A 14,136-nucleotide genomic window follows, 5' to 3' on the forward strand; every position below is an offset into this window, starting at 1 on the left:
AGCAACTAAAGCCAAAGCATACAGTGTTTTTGCTGGGCTTTCTCACTACCAAGGTAACTTATTACAGCATGATAATACAATACAATACAATACATACTGAATTGACCGCTCCCCATAGGGGCTTTTCAGGGCCAATAAGTCAATGAAACAACAGAACACAACAACTACAACTGTTAAGAATCCCAACTGGACGGAGGCAAACCAGTTGGCTATTTACAAGTGCAGCTGAGAAGTTGAACCAGGGACTACTAGGATCAAATTCAACAAGTGGTCAGAGCGGGTCTTGAACCCGGGTTCTCTGGATCTCAAGGCAAGTGCCCTAACCACTGGGCCACACTGCCTGCTGCGACCGCATTTTGTTCATATGGTACCATAACTAGTTGCTGTTATGTGTTTGAGTATGTAGTGCCAATCTTTCTAAAGAGAGTGTTTTTTCAAAGTGTTGAAACTGATTAGAGCCACCTTAAGCTTGGATTAGTACCAGTGGGTCTCTTCACATTTTATGGTGCATGTCAGGTGTCCAGCATTGTCCCATCTCTTGAACTAAACCCAACTATTATCTGGATCACTGTCATAATTTGCTTAGGAAGAAAAATTTCAGTCTTAATTGGTTGGTAAAAGATGCAGCTCAGGTGTTTTCAGGCTCAGGGCCCATTGTTTTTGTTTTATGTTTATTTGTGTCCCATTAATTATTATTCTTTTCCTTCTCTGGAATCATAACAATTATCAAAAAACTATTGAAATAATTTCCAGAACTCAGAGCACAATAAGAAGTTTAAAAGATGAAATATTTCATCAGCCACAATAAAGTTTGAATGTAAGAAAGGGCTATATCACCTTGATGCAGGTCGTGAGGGGTGTAAAATCATATCGCAGATGTTAGCTAATTCGTTAGTTTTATTGTCTCTATTCAAGGAGGTCTTTCATGGCCAGATCTCCATTGACTCCCTTGTGTGATGTTTGAACGTGTTACTTGCCATTGACAGAAATTTTGTTCTGATGCAATCCACTGAATGCCCCAGGAGGTGACCATGTTCATAGATTGTAGTCTTTGTGACATTGTCTTACGGGGATGGGGTAAACTTTTCCAAACTTTTTTAGTTTTTTTAATCAATTCTAAAATTAATGTCCATCATTGTATTCCCTGTTCTCATTTTGAAGTCCTTACCCATATATATTTCAAACTTTTAACGCGCATGACCTTCCAGGGGATATCGGTTTTTTTTTTTCCGAAATATACTTCATGTCAGAACACCATACAGTCAACCGTACTTGTTTTGTCAGCAGCATGTTGCTGAGGTAGTATCGATAGATTTTTTGATTTTTGCCAAATGGGGATTCTTTTTTCGAGATGGAGAGTAAGTCTTGCCTTTTTCGCCTTTTTTCAAATTCGTAGGGGCTTTGGTCTTCGTTGAAATATGTTTAACTTTCCAAACTAGCATACAATGTGGGACAAATGGCGTTATTTTATGATCAGGGACATTGGCCCTTGATTGCAGCTTTTAATCAAAGTAAGTTGTCGTTTATTTTGTGACAGAAAAAAACATCGTTGGGGGAAGTGTTGGAATCCATCGAGAAGGTAAGATTTGAAACTTTTTTTTACAAGTAAAAATGAAATGTGATACACATGCTAATTTTGACTTTTTGCCTTAAATTAATCTTCATGAACTTGTCAAAGCGTTGCAGCTGTCCAGTATTTTCGAACAAATTATGCTAATTTATCTTGAATTTCCTGCTCGTTTCCAAAAACATTTCGATGATAATTCTTTGGACAACTTCCGAAATTTTGTTTGTTGTGACTAAACGTTCAATAGAAATTACCAGTAAAGCAGTTTGTTGTGAAAGACAAACTGGGAAATTTAAAAGAGAATTGAATAATTCATGATTTTATGTTAATTAAAAGAGAATTTTGCAATGTTATGTCTTATTGATTAGTTCAATCTTCAGATATACAAATCTTTTTTTGTCCACTTTACGACTTTAACAAATAAATAAAGCGATTAATGTTATTTTTATCTTGGAATCTTGTGTTGCAGGATCTAAAAGTCTTGGAATCAAGTCAAAAGAGAACAGAGCAACTAAGAAAAAAGTTCATTGGCTCTTTAGTCTTGTACTCCATTCTGCTATACATTATAGCAGCTCTTGTCTGTTACTTTTATGACTTCCCCAAGTCTTGGAAAGCAAAAGCCATTCGTTCAATTCCTCTTCTTGTATTCCCTCTTGCGTAAGTATTATTAAATTGTATTGTTTCAAAATTATTACTGGTGTCTGTTCTTGTTACTGATGTGAGCTTAAAACTAGGACTACAATTTTCAAGTATGAGCAAATAATTGATTGATTGATTGATAGCATGTGCAGATCATACCTTGGTTATCTGGATATCACAAAATTTGATTCAAATGATTAAGCATACCATAATTTACTCAGAACAGGGATCTTATTTTTTTATGGGGAAAACGGTTTTTCTCAAAATTCCAAAAAAAAAATAATAATGATTTAAAATAAAAAAAATTGCTTACATATACCTTGCTTCAGTCTCGTGTTTCTTTGTCTCTGGTACAGTTTCTGGGTCGATTAAACACAATTTAGGTGGTTGGCCTTGAGAGCACACTAGGGGGCAACGCCCATCGCGCATTGCAACTCCTACTTACCACAATGCAACTTCTACTTTTAAAAGTTGTGAGAACACTGAGTCTACACCTCTCCTTGGTCATGTTTGTGTTTGGTGGCCAGTTGAAGTCTGATGTCTGATTAAACAGAGTGGATAAAGTCATTTAGCTTCAAAAGAGACTGTTGGACCACATCGGTGGGGAAAGGAAACACAGTTCTAAATGGGTTTATCAACTGGGTTAATCAGGGTAAATTGACCACCATAGATAAATTTGAAAGCTGATATTTAAATAACCAATTATCAACCCAGTTGACAAACCCATTTCTGTTATTATACAGAGGATGGGTACAGAGGATGCGTATCTTCCCGTAGAGTGACCTCTCCATTTTCTTTTGCAAATAACATATATCTGTTGCATGAGATGTTTATTAGCATCAAGTTTGTCAACACTTGAAAACAACTCATCCTCCAAGCCCAATGCACATGCTCAGAATCAGTAGCTCCTTCTTATGGTGCTACTTAATCCAAGTCGTCATTTATACCTCTTTCTTCACTAAAAGAAAAATAACTTTGTCAATGATTTGCTGTTTATTGTAGGGTGTACTTATTGAAGAGGGTGCTTCATTATGTTTTTGTGAGCAGGATGAGTAAGAATGGTTGGTACAACTATTCAGTTTTTTTTGGTTTTAAGCAAGCAAGCCATTATTCTTGTAGCAACTGTTGGTATTTTTTGTGTCATTATCTTGCAGCAGGAAGACTGGAGGAGTTAAAAGATAGGAAAAGACAAGTTGTAAGTTGTTCATAATCCTGTGGGACGTAAACGAACCCGCACACTTGTCGCAAAGAGTAGGGCATGTATAACCCGGTGTTGTGGTCTTTCTTCTGTAGTGTATCATGGTTGGGAGGGTAAATTGTCGGAGAGGGCTGTAAGTTAGAAAACTGTAACAGGTTATTACGTCTCCCTCTTTAAATAAAGATATCATATCATATCATATCATATCATATCATCATATCATGCTTGAGAATCTGAGTGTCACTTTACTGGTTCTTGATAAGGTTTTGGACTGAGAGGATACAAGTGTTGCCTATGGTAAAATCTCAATTCCTTTCTTAGTGATGGTAAAGCACGAACTTACTGTATCACTCCTGGATATCCTTGTGTGTACTGAAAGGCGTTCCACGTACACGTAACCACAGCAATGTTCATAAGTCCAATAATCATCTGTGTTTCAACTCACCAAGTCATCCTCACAAAGTTGTGTATCGATCTGAGGGCTTGATCCTTTTTGTGCAAACATGGAAGATAAGGACTTGAGGATTTTGGTAAATACTCCTTGCAAGTGGTGTCAACCATTATATCGTGTATATGAGACATGTGCCCTTTGCAAATAGGGTGTTGGTTCTTTAACATCCTCAAGAAACTTAGAAGCATTGAAATGTTGCAAGCCTGCAGCCTGATAGTATACCTCGTGGAATTTGATTGCCTGGGTAAAAGTAGTCCTGAGAAGGACTGTTGGCATTGACTGATGTTTTGACAACCTGAACAGAAGTCATCTTCAGAGTCAACTGACGGTTGGAAATTCAAATAAATGTAGTGATGCTCTGGTCTGTATTGTGATTAGTAGTGGGAAAAGTAATGTTTTTGGTTGTTAGGATGGTGAGTGGCGATTGTTGCATTTCAATCCAGTTTGTAAGTGAAGGTCGCAGTGGCTTTGTAAGTGGACAGGAAAAAGTTATGTGTAGTAAATCCTTACAAACTGGATCGTTATGTACCAATCATCACTCACCATCCTCACAACCAGGCACATTGCTTTTCCCACTACCAATCACAACACAGACCAGAGCATTACTATATTCGTTTGAATTCCAAATGTTTCTTTACTCTGAAGATGACTTCCGCTCAGGTTGTCAAAACGTCAGTTACTGCCAACAGTCCTTCCCAGGACTACTTTAACCCAGACAATGAAATTCCATGGAGGTACGTAACCCCTGCATTCAAACCATTTTCAATTAGGCTGATAGTATGTTGCTTGTTTGAGAAATGAGAAAGCCTTTCCATTATTTGTTGTTGTCAAACCAAAGAAAGCACTCTTTTGTGAGTGATTACAAGATCAAGACTATTCTAGCAAGGATTGCATTGTAAATGCCAGTCACTACTGGCACCTTAACTCATTAGATCAACCAGGTTTCAGGACATATTGCATCCTAGACCCTTTTGATCCCAAGCAAAATCATTCAAGAACTTGACTCTTTGACCAGCCTATTTGCAATCACCAAACAAAATAATAATTATCAATCTTAAATTGTAATTCTAAAATAATTCAATGGGCCATTTCCGAGTTCATGTCTTCATCCTCTTCAAAGCAAGTCTAAGTGTGAAGTTTTTCTTATGAAAATTAGTTTAGTACATTCATATTTAAGTAGACCTAATTACCATCACAAATTAAAACCTTGCACTTAGACTTGCTTTGAAGACAAGGTGGACATGAATTCAGAAATAGCTGGTTGTCTTTTAACGTAAGCATCTTATCATTATTTTAAGCTCGAGGAGGTGATGGAAAAAGAAACATACAAAGCTGCAAAAGATCTTTTGGATAAATATGATCCCAATTCAGAAATAGTCAAGGTATGAAGTATTCCGTACCTGTTACTATCATCAGATTCCGTAAAATGTTGTTATTGTTATTGTTGTGTGATATGGTAGACAGATAAAGCTTTACAACAGCATTGTAAAATGTAGTTAATGGAGCGTGACTCATTAGAGCTATCCTCTCTATTTGTCACGTTATTTTGTAAACATTACGCAATGCAAACGAGACATGAATGGACTCCTATATTCTAACAATTCCAACTGAGTTCCTTTAGCCTTGTCTTAATACTGTCTGCTTACCGTTATATCCTTCATCTGGATTGGCGGAAAGCCGCAACTCTCCCCATTCATGTAGCGTTGAGCACTACACAAGTTGTTTGTATTAGATTAGTCACCATTGGTTTAGTCCTGGAAATTAGTTTCAGTATAAAAGGTTTAGTAAAGTCCAAAGTATCACTCTGTGAGCTCTTTAGTTTACTGTAAGGAGTACCTTTACCATTTTTGTAGTGTGTCTTAAATATAAATACGCGCGGGAACTGCGACATAAATGTTGTATGAAACAACAGTTTAATTACTAGCATATGACTGGAAGCTCAACAACCTTGACATCCACTCAAAAACCCTGTTTAACAGAGGCGCTCATAGCATGGGGGTTCCCAGTGGTGACAACTGTCGACCTCTATGCACTTCCAAGCTTTGCAGTCCTGTGCCAGAGTACAAATTTCATGAGGAAGGGAGGGAATTTCTGGATTGATTAGCTTTGCAGCATATTCGTGGAATAGAGTTTTACGTCCACCAGGTTTTGGTTTACCATGTGTCGGGTGGTATTTAGAAATAAGGTCTCCCTGGGGGCACCAAAGACAACGGCCTAAGAATCTGATCTATCTATCTGGGAAGGGGGACTGTTTCCGTTCTATTGAAGACTTTATCGTTGCTAACATGATCAGTACTTGTACATAAGAAACGTTAAACTGCAAAATAGTTCCATCAAAATAACATACTTTTAATTTGCCACAGCACTCTGTTGATTCTGATGGTTATGCTCATATTAGAATTTCTGTTGTTAAGGTGGAGAAGAGAGATTCTACAGTGACATCTCCTGTCCCTGCTGTGATGCAAAGTCCATCTAGTTCAAAAGGAACAGGTCAGTAAAAGGAGCAAGGGTAGGTATAGGGTAGCCCATTTATTCCAATAAATCCCCCCCCCCCACCCAGGTCATGTGATTAAACGGTGCTCTACCTTTCACCCGTCAAGCCATCTGGTAGCTTATCAGTCACTATAGTAGTTAGTGCTACATGGTCTGTAGAGCAGCAAATAACTATTTTTAAAGGTCGTTACAAAAGTTTTTTGTGGATAGTTGCACTGTAAGTGCAAATACCCATATTGTTGTCAGGGCTGTATGAGTGAGCGAGTGAGTGAGTGAGTGAGTGAGTGAGTGAGTGTAAGATTTGTAGGGCTGCAGAGCGTGCATGAATTACAAAACCAATGTACGGTTTTCTTGAATTATAACACTTGACATTTGTTTGCAGCTTACTTCTCGCCTTTCTCCTTTATTAATTATGAAGTTATTGTCAAATTAACAGACATTTAAATTCTTAAATGTCTTAAATCAAAAGCACTCTTTTCCCATCTATGGATATTGTCACGCAAGCTCAAATTCCACAGACATTCTGCAGGTCAAATAAACAAGAAAAAAATTCACCAGTCAACCATAATATTTTTACTCTAAAAGACCAGGTCAATGTCTCTGCCTGCATCGGAAAACATTCAACAGTAATTTTCTTGCAACAGAAAGAAAAGCAGTAGAAAACTATTTTTATCTTTATCATTGCAATCGATCAGCAAAAAATGGAGATTTCATCACCTTGTTTGTGTTCAAATTCCCATGGCACTGTGCGCAAAATTAATAGAAAGATGAGCTCTTCTAAAAAAACGAAATGTTAACTTATTTCCCACATGTCTAAATCTTTTAGTTGTCGACTGGAAGTGTACATTCCACAACACTACCTTAATTTTGTTTTTATCGTTGGGATCTGACTGGTAAACATGTGGACAAAAAAAGTCTTTGTCTGGTGATTTCATTATTCACACAATTTTTTGCTTCACTTTTCTTTTAAAAAATTACATCTTTATGAAAAATGAGACATGTTATAGGTGAGAGGGAAAACGAAGCTGAAAAGCCCTTTCAAATCCTCATGTCATTTAACAGCCTTAACCTTTTGACGTCCAAACCAGCCTAAACCGGCCAGACTTAGTATTTTACTCTAACGCCAGACGATTTTACTCGCGGGCATAAATGATGAGACAATCAATCAATTACCTCGCCAGAAATAAACAAAGGGAATTTGTCACTTAATCGATGACAACAAAATGATACGATACTTTGCGTGACATTTGCCATTTCCTTGTTCAGGTAAAAATACAAAAATGCACTCAAACTTTAATCCCTTGTAAAAATCCAGCGGAGTTTGACACTGCTAGGCAAATTGGCAGCAATATCACACAACAAGACCAGGGTGTACCATGTGCACTATACACATGTATGCAATTCGTACCTATTTTAATAAATTTGTTATAAATGATTTAATTTTTTTTGTCATTTGAACTGGTATTAGAGAAAGGCAAGACCAAGAGTAATGTATATTTATTTGAATAAATGAAATCATTTCAAATGACTTAATAATAAATGAGATGAAACTGTGGCAAATTAAGTTCACAACATTCATAGCAAACTCTGTATCTGAAATGCCAATAAAATAAATGCTATTTTAAAGTGTAGCAAAAGGTCGAATCTGAATTGATTTTTGAAATTAGTTCACGATCCAGGCAGGCTCTGCAAATAAAAGAGTCGATGTTGATGTTAAATTGAGTTGTTGTGATCTTTTCACTTTACAGAGCTTCGACAAAGAAAGGCTTCCTCCAATGCAGAGAGTCCAGGAGGTCCTTTATACCGCACCATCTCTGAACCCTCTCTTTTGGAGTCCCCTGCAGAGCTTAACCAATCATGCAGTTCAAGGCTGATGAATGGGCCCCTTGGAGCCAGGAAATCAAATAGTCTTGTGGATATATCTTCACCAAACTCAGGCAAGAATGTTTACATTTTCTAATTGTTCTAATTTGAGACGGTCTTCTGTATTGTGCAAAACACATCAACATCAATAAATTTGCAAATTAAATATAAGAAGTAGGTATGATTCTCATGTTGATATCTTGGACTCAGAACACCAGATAATGTTTCTGGCTTTACCAATGGTGCAGCATATTTCTGTTAAACTATAGAAACGGAAAAAAATAATGTTATTTTATCCTTTGATGATGATGATTATGAGGATTTGCAGTGAAGGTGAAATTCTTTTTGATGTTGGTGACCATTATGTAATGTTTAAAATGCTGCTACAAAAAGCGTGTCCCTCAGGAGTCCAAACAAAGGTTGAAAATGTGAGGGGAAGATATTAGAATCCAAGAAAAACAAGCCGGGCTACTATTCTTTATGTAAAGAATCTAATGAGGAGTGTTTTATCGGGTTTAAAGCTCACGCATGTGACGTTTTATCAATGTTTTGATAGGCTGTTGGGCTTATGCATTATTAATGAGTTTCTGAAGATGACTTATTTATTATTATTTGTACATTACATAGATGTAGCATCACCTGTTAGGGCAAGCCCACATGGCTCACCTGGGTCAAGGATGAGACCACCACAACCGATCTTACCACGAGAGAGGACTGCTATTGATAAGGTTTGCTTTGTTTTTATGCACTGGTAAATTTCTTGATAGTGTGCACATTACAGTCACTGATGATGCTTGTCCCTTACATTTACCGTCAGGTAATAGAATACCTTGTTGGTGATGGTCCAAACAATCGATATGCTCTAATTTGCTCAGAGTGTTGCTCACATAATGGAATGGCTCTGAAAGAGGAATTTGAATACACAGGTATTAAAAAATGTTGTTAAGGATTCTTGAAGAATTTTTGCCTGAAACCCTAATTATTTTGCCGGATCTTTGCATGTATTAAGAAATCTTTACTGAGATAAGTCATGAAAATAACCTCATGAATCCTTCTAAGCAGTTTTAGTGACTAAAGATCTTGGGAGATCTTTTTTGAACATCTTTCATAAATCATAATTACAAAGATCTCAATCTTAAAGAGATTCTTTGAAAAATTTTACAGTTATGCAGTGCTTGAAATTGATAAAAAATCCAGGTTGTCCCTCTTTCAAAAGCCGGGCAACCAAACCCGTGAATTAGGTTGCCCTGATAAATCCTTGGTTGCCCATTAGGAAACCCCCTACAATTAACTGCACTCTTTGTTGAGATGCAACCTCGTGCCTATGGAGCTTGAGTATCCCATACGGTGTGTGCCTGTAGTTTTTATATATGTTTGTGTAGGATTTGACTTCGTTTTTGGACTGTGGCCGCACATGTGTAAGATTTCTTTGTCTTGTACAAGGCAGCCCAAGTAGGATTTGAACTCATTATCACCTGAGTCATTCAAAGGCAATTGTGATGACCACTAAACCACGGATGATTACGCCACAGAGTAACAGGGAAATGTGTATTAAAGAATTGTGTGCATGACCGGAAATGAGTTTTTGTGTTTTCATTGCACGCAGTGCAATATCCAGTCATCGTATGACTCGGTAACATATCTTACCAGGCTGATTATATAATTTTGTGATTCTCCCGGTATTGTTATGAAAAAGTGTTACATATTGTTAAATGTCATCGTAGAAACTTGTAAAGCAACTGTTTGCTGGTTTTGATTGGAGTCAACGCCTTTAGCAACAGTTTTAAATGTGAACAACCATTCTACAATCACATTTTGACCATATGGTTGGGTCACAGAATGTGGACTTACGACTATGGAATTGCACTGGGTATTGACCAAGATATTGCAACATAAAAAATCATTGAAATGCAGTGAATTTAAAGGCAATCAGCTAAAATTCCTTTGAACAAAGTGTAGTCTTCCCTTAGCCTCTTGTTTGTGGAGGTCTGGGTTTTAAGGGGCTATATCACACAAAATGATGTAATTTCTAACCCTAAAACCAACATTATTGTCCCCAGAGTTATCTCTCCCTCCAGGGGCTTTTTCAGGGTCAATGAAACAAATTAGCAAGAACACAAAAAGTCTTTTTTCAATTCTATCCAAGAAGCTTAACCAGGCATTACCTATTTCAACTTTACTTAGTGGTCAGAGCTGAAATTGAGCTCCAAAATTTAAGTCTGGCCCCCTAGCCATGTGGCCATGCTGTCCCATTTACATCCCTTTCATCAAAGATCTTGTTTACTGAGGAATTATATTATAAGTAATGCTTATGCTCCCTAATAGATGTGAGGATCACATCTATCTTTCATGACACTTTTAATGTTTAAAAATTGGGTATCAGATCCTATGACTAGCTTGAAATATTGTTAGTAAGTTTGAAATGTGCAGGGAGGTAGCTCACTTCTCATTAAATCACTTATGGGTGTATGTTAACTTGTAAAATTAATAATCCATTTCATAGGAGTGACAGGTGACAGAAATGGCAGGGGGAGGTTTCAGATCATGTGTGTACCCCTCTAAATCTTGCTGCAGTTCAAATTTTGGTATTCTCTATCTAAATTACAGAATAACCATTGTGTAATAATAATAATATTATTCTCTGTATCACACATTTATATCCCAAGTCAGGTTAATTCAGTGTTGGAGATAGATCTTTATCATATTCACAATGGCTATTCGCATTTGGCTTACCCTCAATATGAGTGGGGTGGTCTCAATGCGTATTAAGTTAACTTAACTTAAGACACACTGAGACCACCCCACTCATATTGAATAAGTAAATAAACAAATAAATTATGTGTTTTAGCATTCAGATGCTGTTATTGTTATCACTTGAACCCTGCAAGAAAGCATCGCCCTGTTGCTCCAAAGCTAGACTTTGACACCTGGACAACACCAAAACATGCTTCTGCACAGGGAATGATTGTACAACAGCGAAAACCAAGGAATACTGCACTAGTCAGGCTGAAAGATGATGGTCAGTGCTAAATACCATATGTTCCCGTTATTATTGTTCACATTTTTGAGCCCAAACTCTATTTTATTATGTGTTTTGCTCTCATGGTAATGATAATAGTAATTTATATTATAAAATAATTAGGATAGTGCCAGCACTCTCATTGGTCAATAGCTGTGTTTGATGAGAGTATGGAAACACGGCTATGACATCACACGAATTTTGATTGGTTATTTTCTTTCAGGCGTGTGTTTTGATTGGCTGGTAGGAAATATGAGTGTGTATCAAGAAAATCTATTTCAATCAAAAATTTTCCTTCGTCAGTTTCCTTCATTTGTCGAATTATCTTTGAGAAATATTTTATAAAAGCAATAGAGAATTTTTTTCCGTTTTTCCATAGCCTCATCTTAACACTCGGGGAAGTTGGGAGAATTCTCGACAGTTATATATGCAAACCCTCGACTGTGTCTGGGGTTTCCATAACTGTCTCGAATTCTCCGAACTTTCCCTCGTGTTTAGATGAGGCTATGGAAACACGGAAAACGTCCTCTATTGCTTAAATAGTAACAATAACAATAAGGAGGAAATAGACACTGTTGTTTCTGTCTTAATTGATGCATTAGGATCCACACCAAAAAGGCTGTGTTATAAACTTGACAAATGCTGGACAGACATTTTGATTTATCTGGTTCTAAAAGAACCTATACCCCAATATTTTCCAAGGTTTACATCTTTGGTCTTCTCCTTTTTTTTAAATGGAAGTTTCTCACCATCTTTTGTCTCCCTTGAAACTAAGCATACCAAGTCCTTTATATGAATATGTGCCTTGTTGTATCTAGGGGAAAAATGAGAAACTGTGTACTAATTTTTCAGCAGAGAAGACAAGTGACAATGTTATTGGTAAGGTTGGTGTGCAAGATCAAGCTGACAAGCCAAAAGGTATGACGTTTCGACAATAATTGTTTATAGTTATATGTCAGACTTACAACGCCTATTATTATAACATTAATACATAATCTTTTCCAGTATGTTCATCTTTCAGTAATTGAGTTTACAGTAGTTATTACAAAAGGAAAGGAACTTTATTTAAGTGTCCAGTCGTTCTAGCACAGGAGCACTAATTGGGGACACTGTAAACTGAAATTAACAATTAACACAAATCAAGTCAAATGTTGGTTTTTGCTGGTTTTGAAGGAGAGGGGAAAACTGGAGTACCCAGAGAAAAACCTCTCCGTGCAGAGTGGAGAACCAACAAACTCAACCCACATATGACGCCGAGTCTGGGAATCGAACCCGGGCCACAATGGTGGGAGGCGAGTGTCCTCACTAGTCAGTACACCATCCTCGTACCCTACAACGTAAGCGACACTTGTGACTGCCTAGTGCTTTTTTTCATTTTGTGGAATTAGTAGTAGCCAAATTTTGAGCGCTAAACCCTAAGTTATCAAAATAGTAATTCCTTCCATTATTTCCTTCAACGTATTTTACAAACACCCTACTCTTCTTTGCCTTGCAGGTGAATTTTCAAACAAGCCAACAACATTGTTGGAAAGTAAACAAAAACAAGAGGAACATTAATTGACTCAAAATGTGGATTTTTTTCTGGATGTATAAAATAAGATAGAATCAAATTAATGAAATATCATCTATTTATGTGGTCATAGTCCAATGATGGAAAAATCATTGGTACTACAAAATTGTGGAAGAAGGACATAGAAGATAAGGGGTAAAGTGGTTCATCCAAGGAATGCGCTAACAAACCAATATTAAAACGGTTGCAAGCAGCGAGATGAACCAATCAGAACCTGGTAAAACTCGCGCGTGTAAATGTACCAGTCTCAATCGGTTCATTATTTTGATCAACTGAAAATCGCTCTTGTATGGATGTATGGAATCATTTTCGAAAAAGTGCCTCAAAGTTGAAAAAGAATTGTGATCAAGTCATGGAAGTGAGGATAAAAGGAACAAGGGCAACGGTTGTAAAGCTTAAACAAACAGAATGCCTTGTGAAATTCTCGTTTTTTAATAATTCAGTAAAACAAACGTTTCAGTTAGGACTTTAGAATCCATCTCTTCATGCAAGAACAGGGATAAAAATCAGGTGAAAGATGCACAAATGGTCTTTCCCTGTTACTTATAGATTTAGCCAAAGCTAAAAGCGGAGCTCCCGGGTTATTTAGGGGTTTAGTTTCTTAGAAATTTGAACTAATCACTGAGTGAAGTAATGCAAAACCAAAGCAATTCGCTAATTACTTTCGACACTCAATTGAAAACAGCTCTACTACAAACTCGGTCGACATATCACGCAAAGTCAGGGAATCGAACCCGGGAAAATTATGCAAAGCGATTTCTCTCAATGTTGCGCCAACCCTGGTTTCTTCTTCACGTAATAATCAAACCTGGTTTTATTGGTGGCTTTTTAAAGCGGCCAGTTCAACCAGTTTAAGGATTATAAAGCTGTTACTCTGAGTACTCTAAAATTGAGCAGCTTTTAGTTACTTAAAAGTATTGTAAAACTAAAACTTAATTTACTCCAAATTGAGCAGCTTTTAGTTATTTATTGCTAGGAAGATGAAGATATTTTGTTTGAAATAAATAAATTTTATTAATTCTTTGATGTGTTGGTGTTTATTGCCAACTCATTCTCGACACTCTTTATAGGGAAGTGCTTCGCATGGAAACCCGCGTCCCGTTCGCACCCCGTCCGCCCTTTTGGGTCTTCGTTTTATGGTATTAAGTGCTACTGTTGTGTGTTTCTTTTTTTTTTTTTGGAAGTCAAACCCAATAAAGCTGTTAAAAAAACAAAAAAAAGTCACTGCTATATACGATTATCATTATTTCATGACATTGACAGTTGGAAAGGAATTCTGGGAATTGAACATTTTTCTTTTAAAATTCAACCCAGATCTTGGAACGCGAAGCTACGA

At 37.0% G+C, this 14,136-nt stretch overlaps 1 protein-coding gene across 2 annotated transcripts; it reads left to right on the forward strand.

The window, feature by feature from the left end:
• Positions 1 to 1,238: 1,238 nt before the first annotated feature.
• LOC137967513 (endoplasmic reticulum junction formation protein lunapark-B-like) lies at positions 1,239 to 13,826 on the forward strand. 2 transcript variants are annotated; one of them, XM_068814030.1, is made up of 13 exons: positions 1,239 to 1,358; positions 1,538 to 1,579; positions 2,037 to 2,224; positions 3,209 to 3,267; positions 3,361 to 3,401; positions 5,154 to 5,237; positions 6,270 to 6,345; positions 8,097 to 8,285; positions 8,839 to 8,939; positions 9,029 to 9,137; positions 11,060 to 11,230; positions 12,083 to 12,148; positions 12,726 to 13,826. In XM_068814030.1, the coding sequence occupies exons 1-13, from the start codon at positions 1,332 to 1,334 to the stop codon at positions 12,785 to 12,787; spliced, it is 1,215 nt and encodes a 404-aa protein (XP_068670131.1). In that variant the 5' UTR covers positions 1,239 to 1,331; the 3' UTR covers positions 12,788 to 13,826. The 2 variants fall into 2 exon arrangements, with proteins under 2 accessions (XP_068670131.1, XP_068670132.1); XM_068814031.1 differs by having other exon boundaries at positions 1,249 to 1,358; positions 12,086 to 12,148.
• Positions 13,827 to 14,136: the final 310 nt, after the last annotated feature.

This window comes from Montipora foliosa, chromosome 8 (assembly GCF_036669935.1).
Source record: "Montipora foliosa isolate CH-2021 chromosome 8, ASM3666993v2, whole genome shotgun sequence".
NCBI classification, from domain to species: Eukaryota; Metazoa; Cnidaria; class Anthozoa; order Scleractinia; family Acroporidae; genus Montipora; species Montipora foliosa.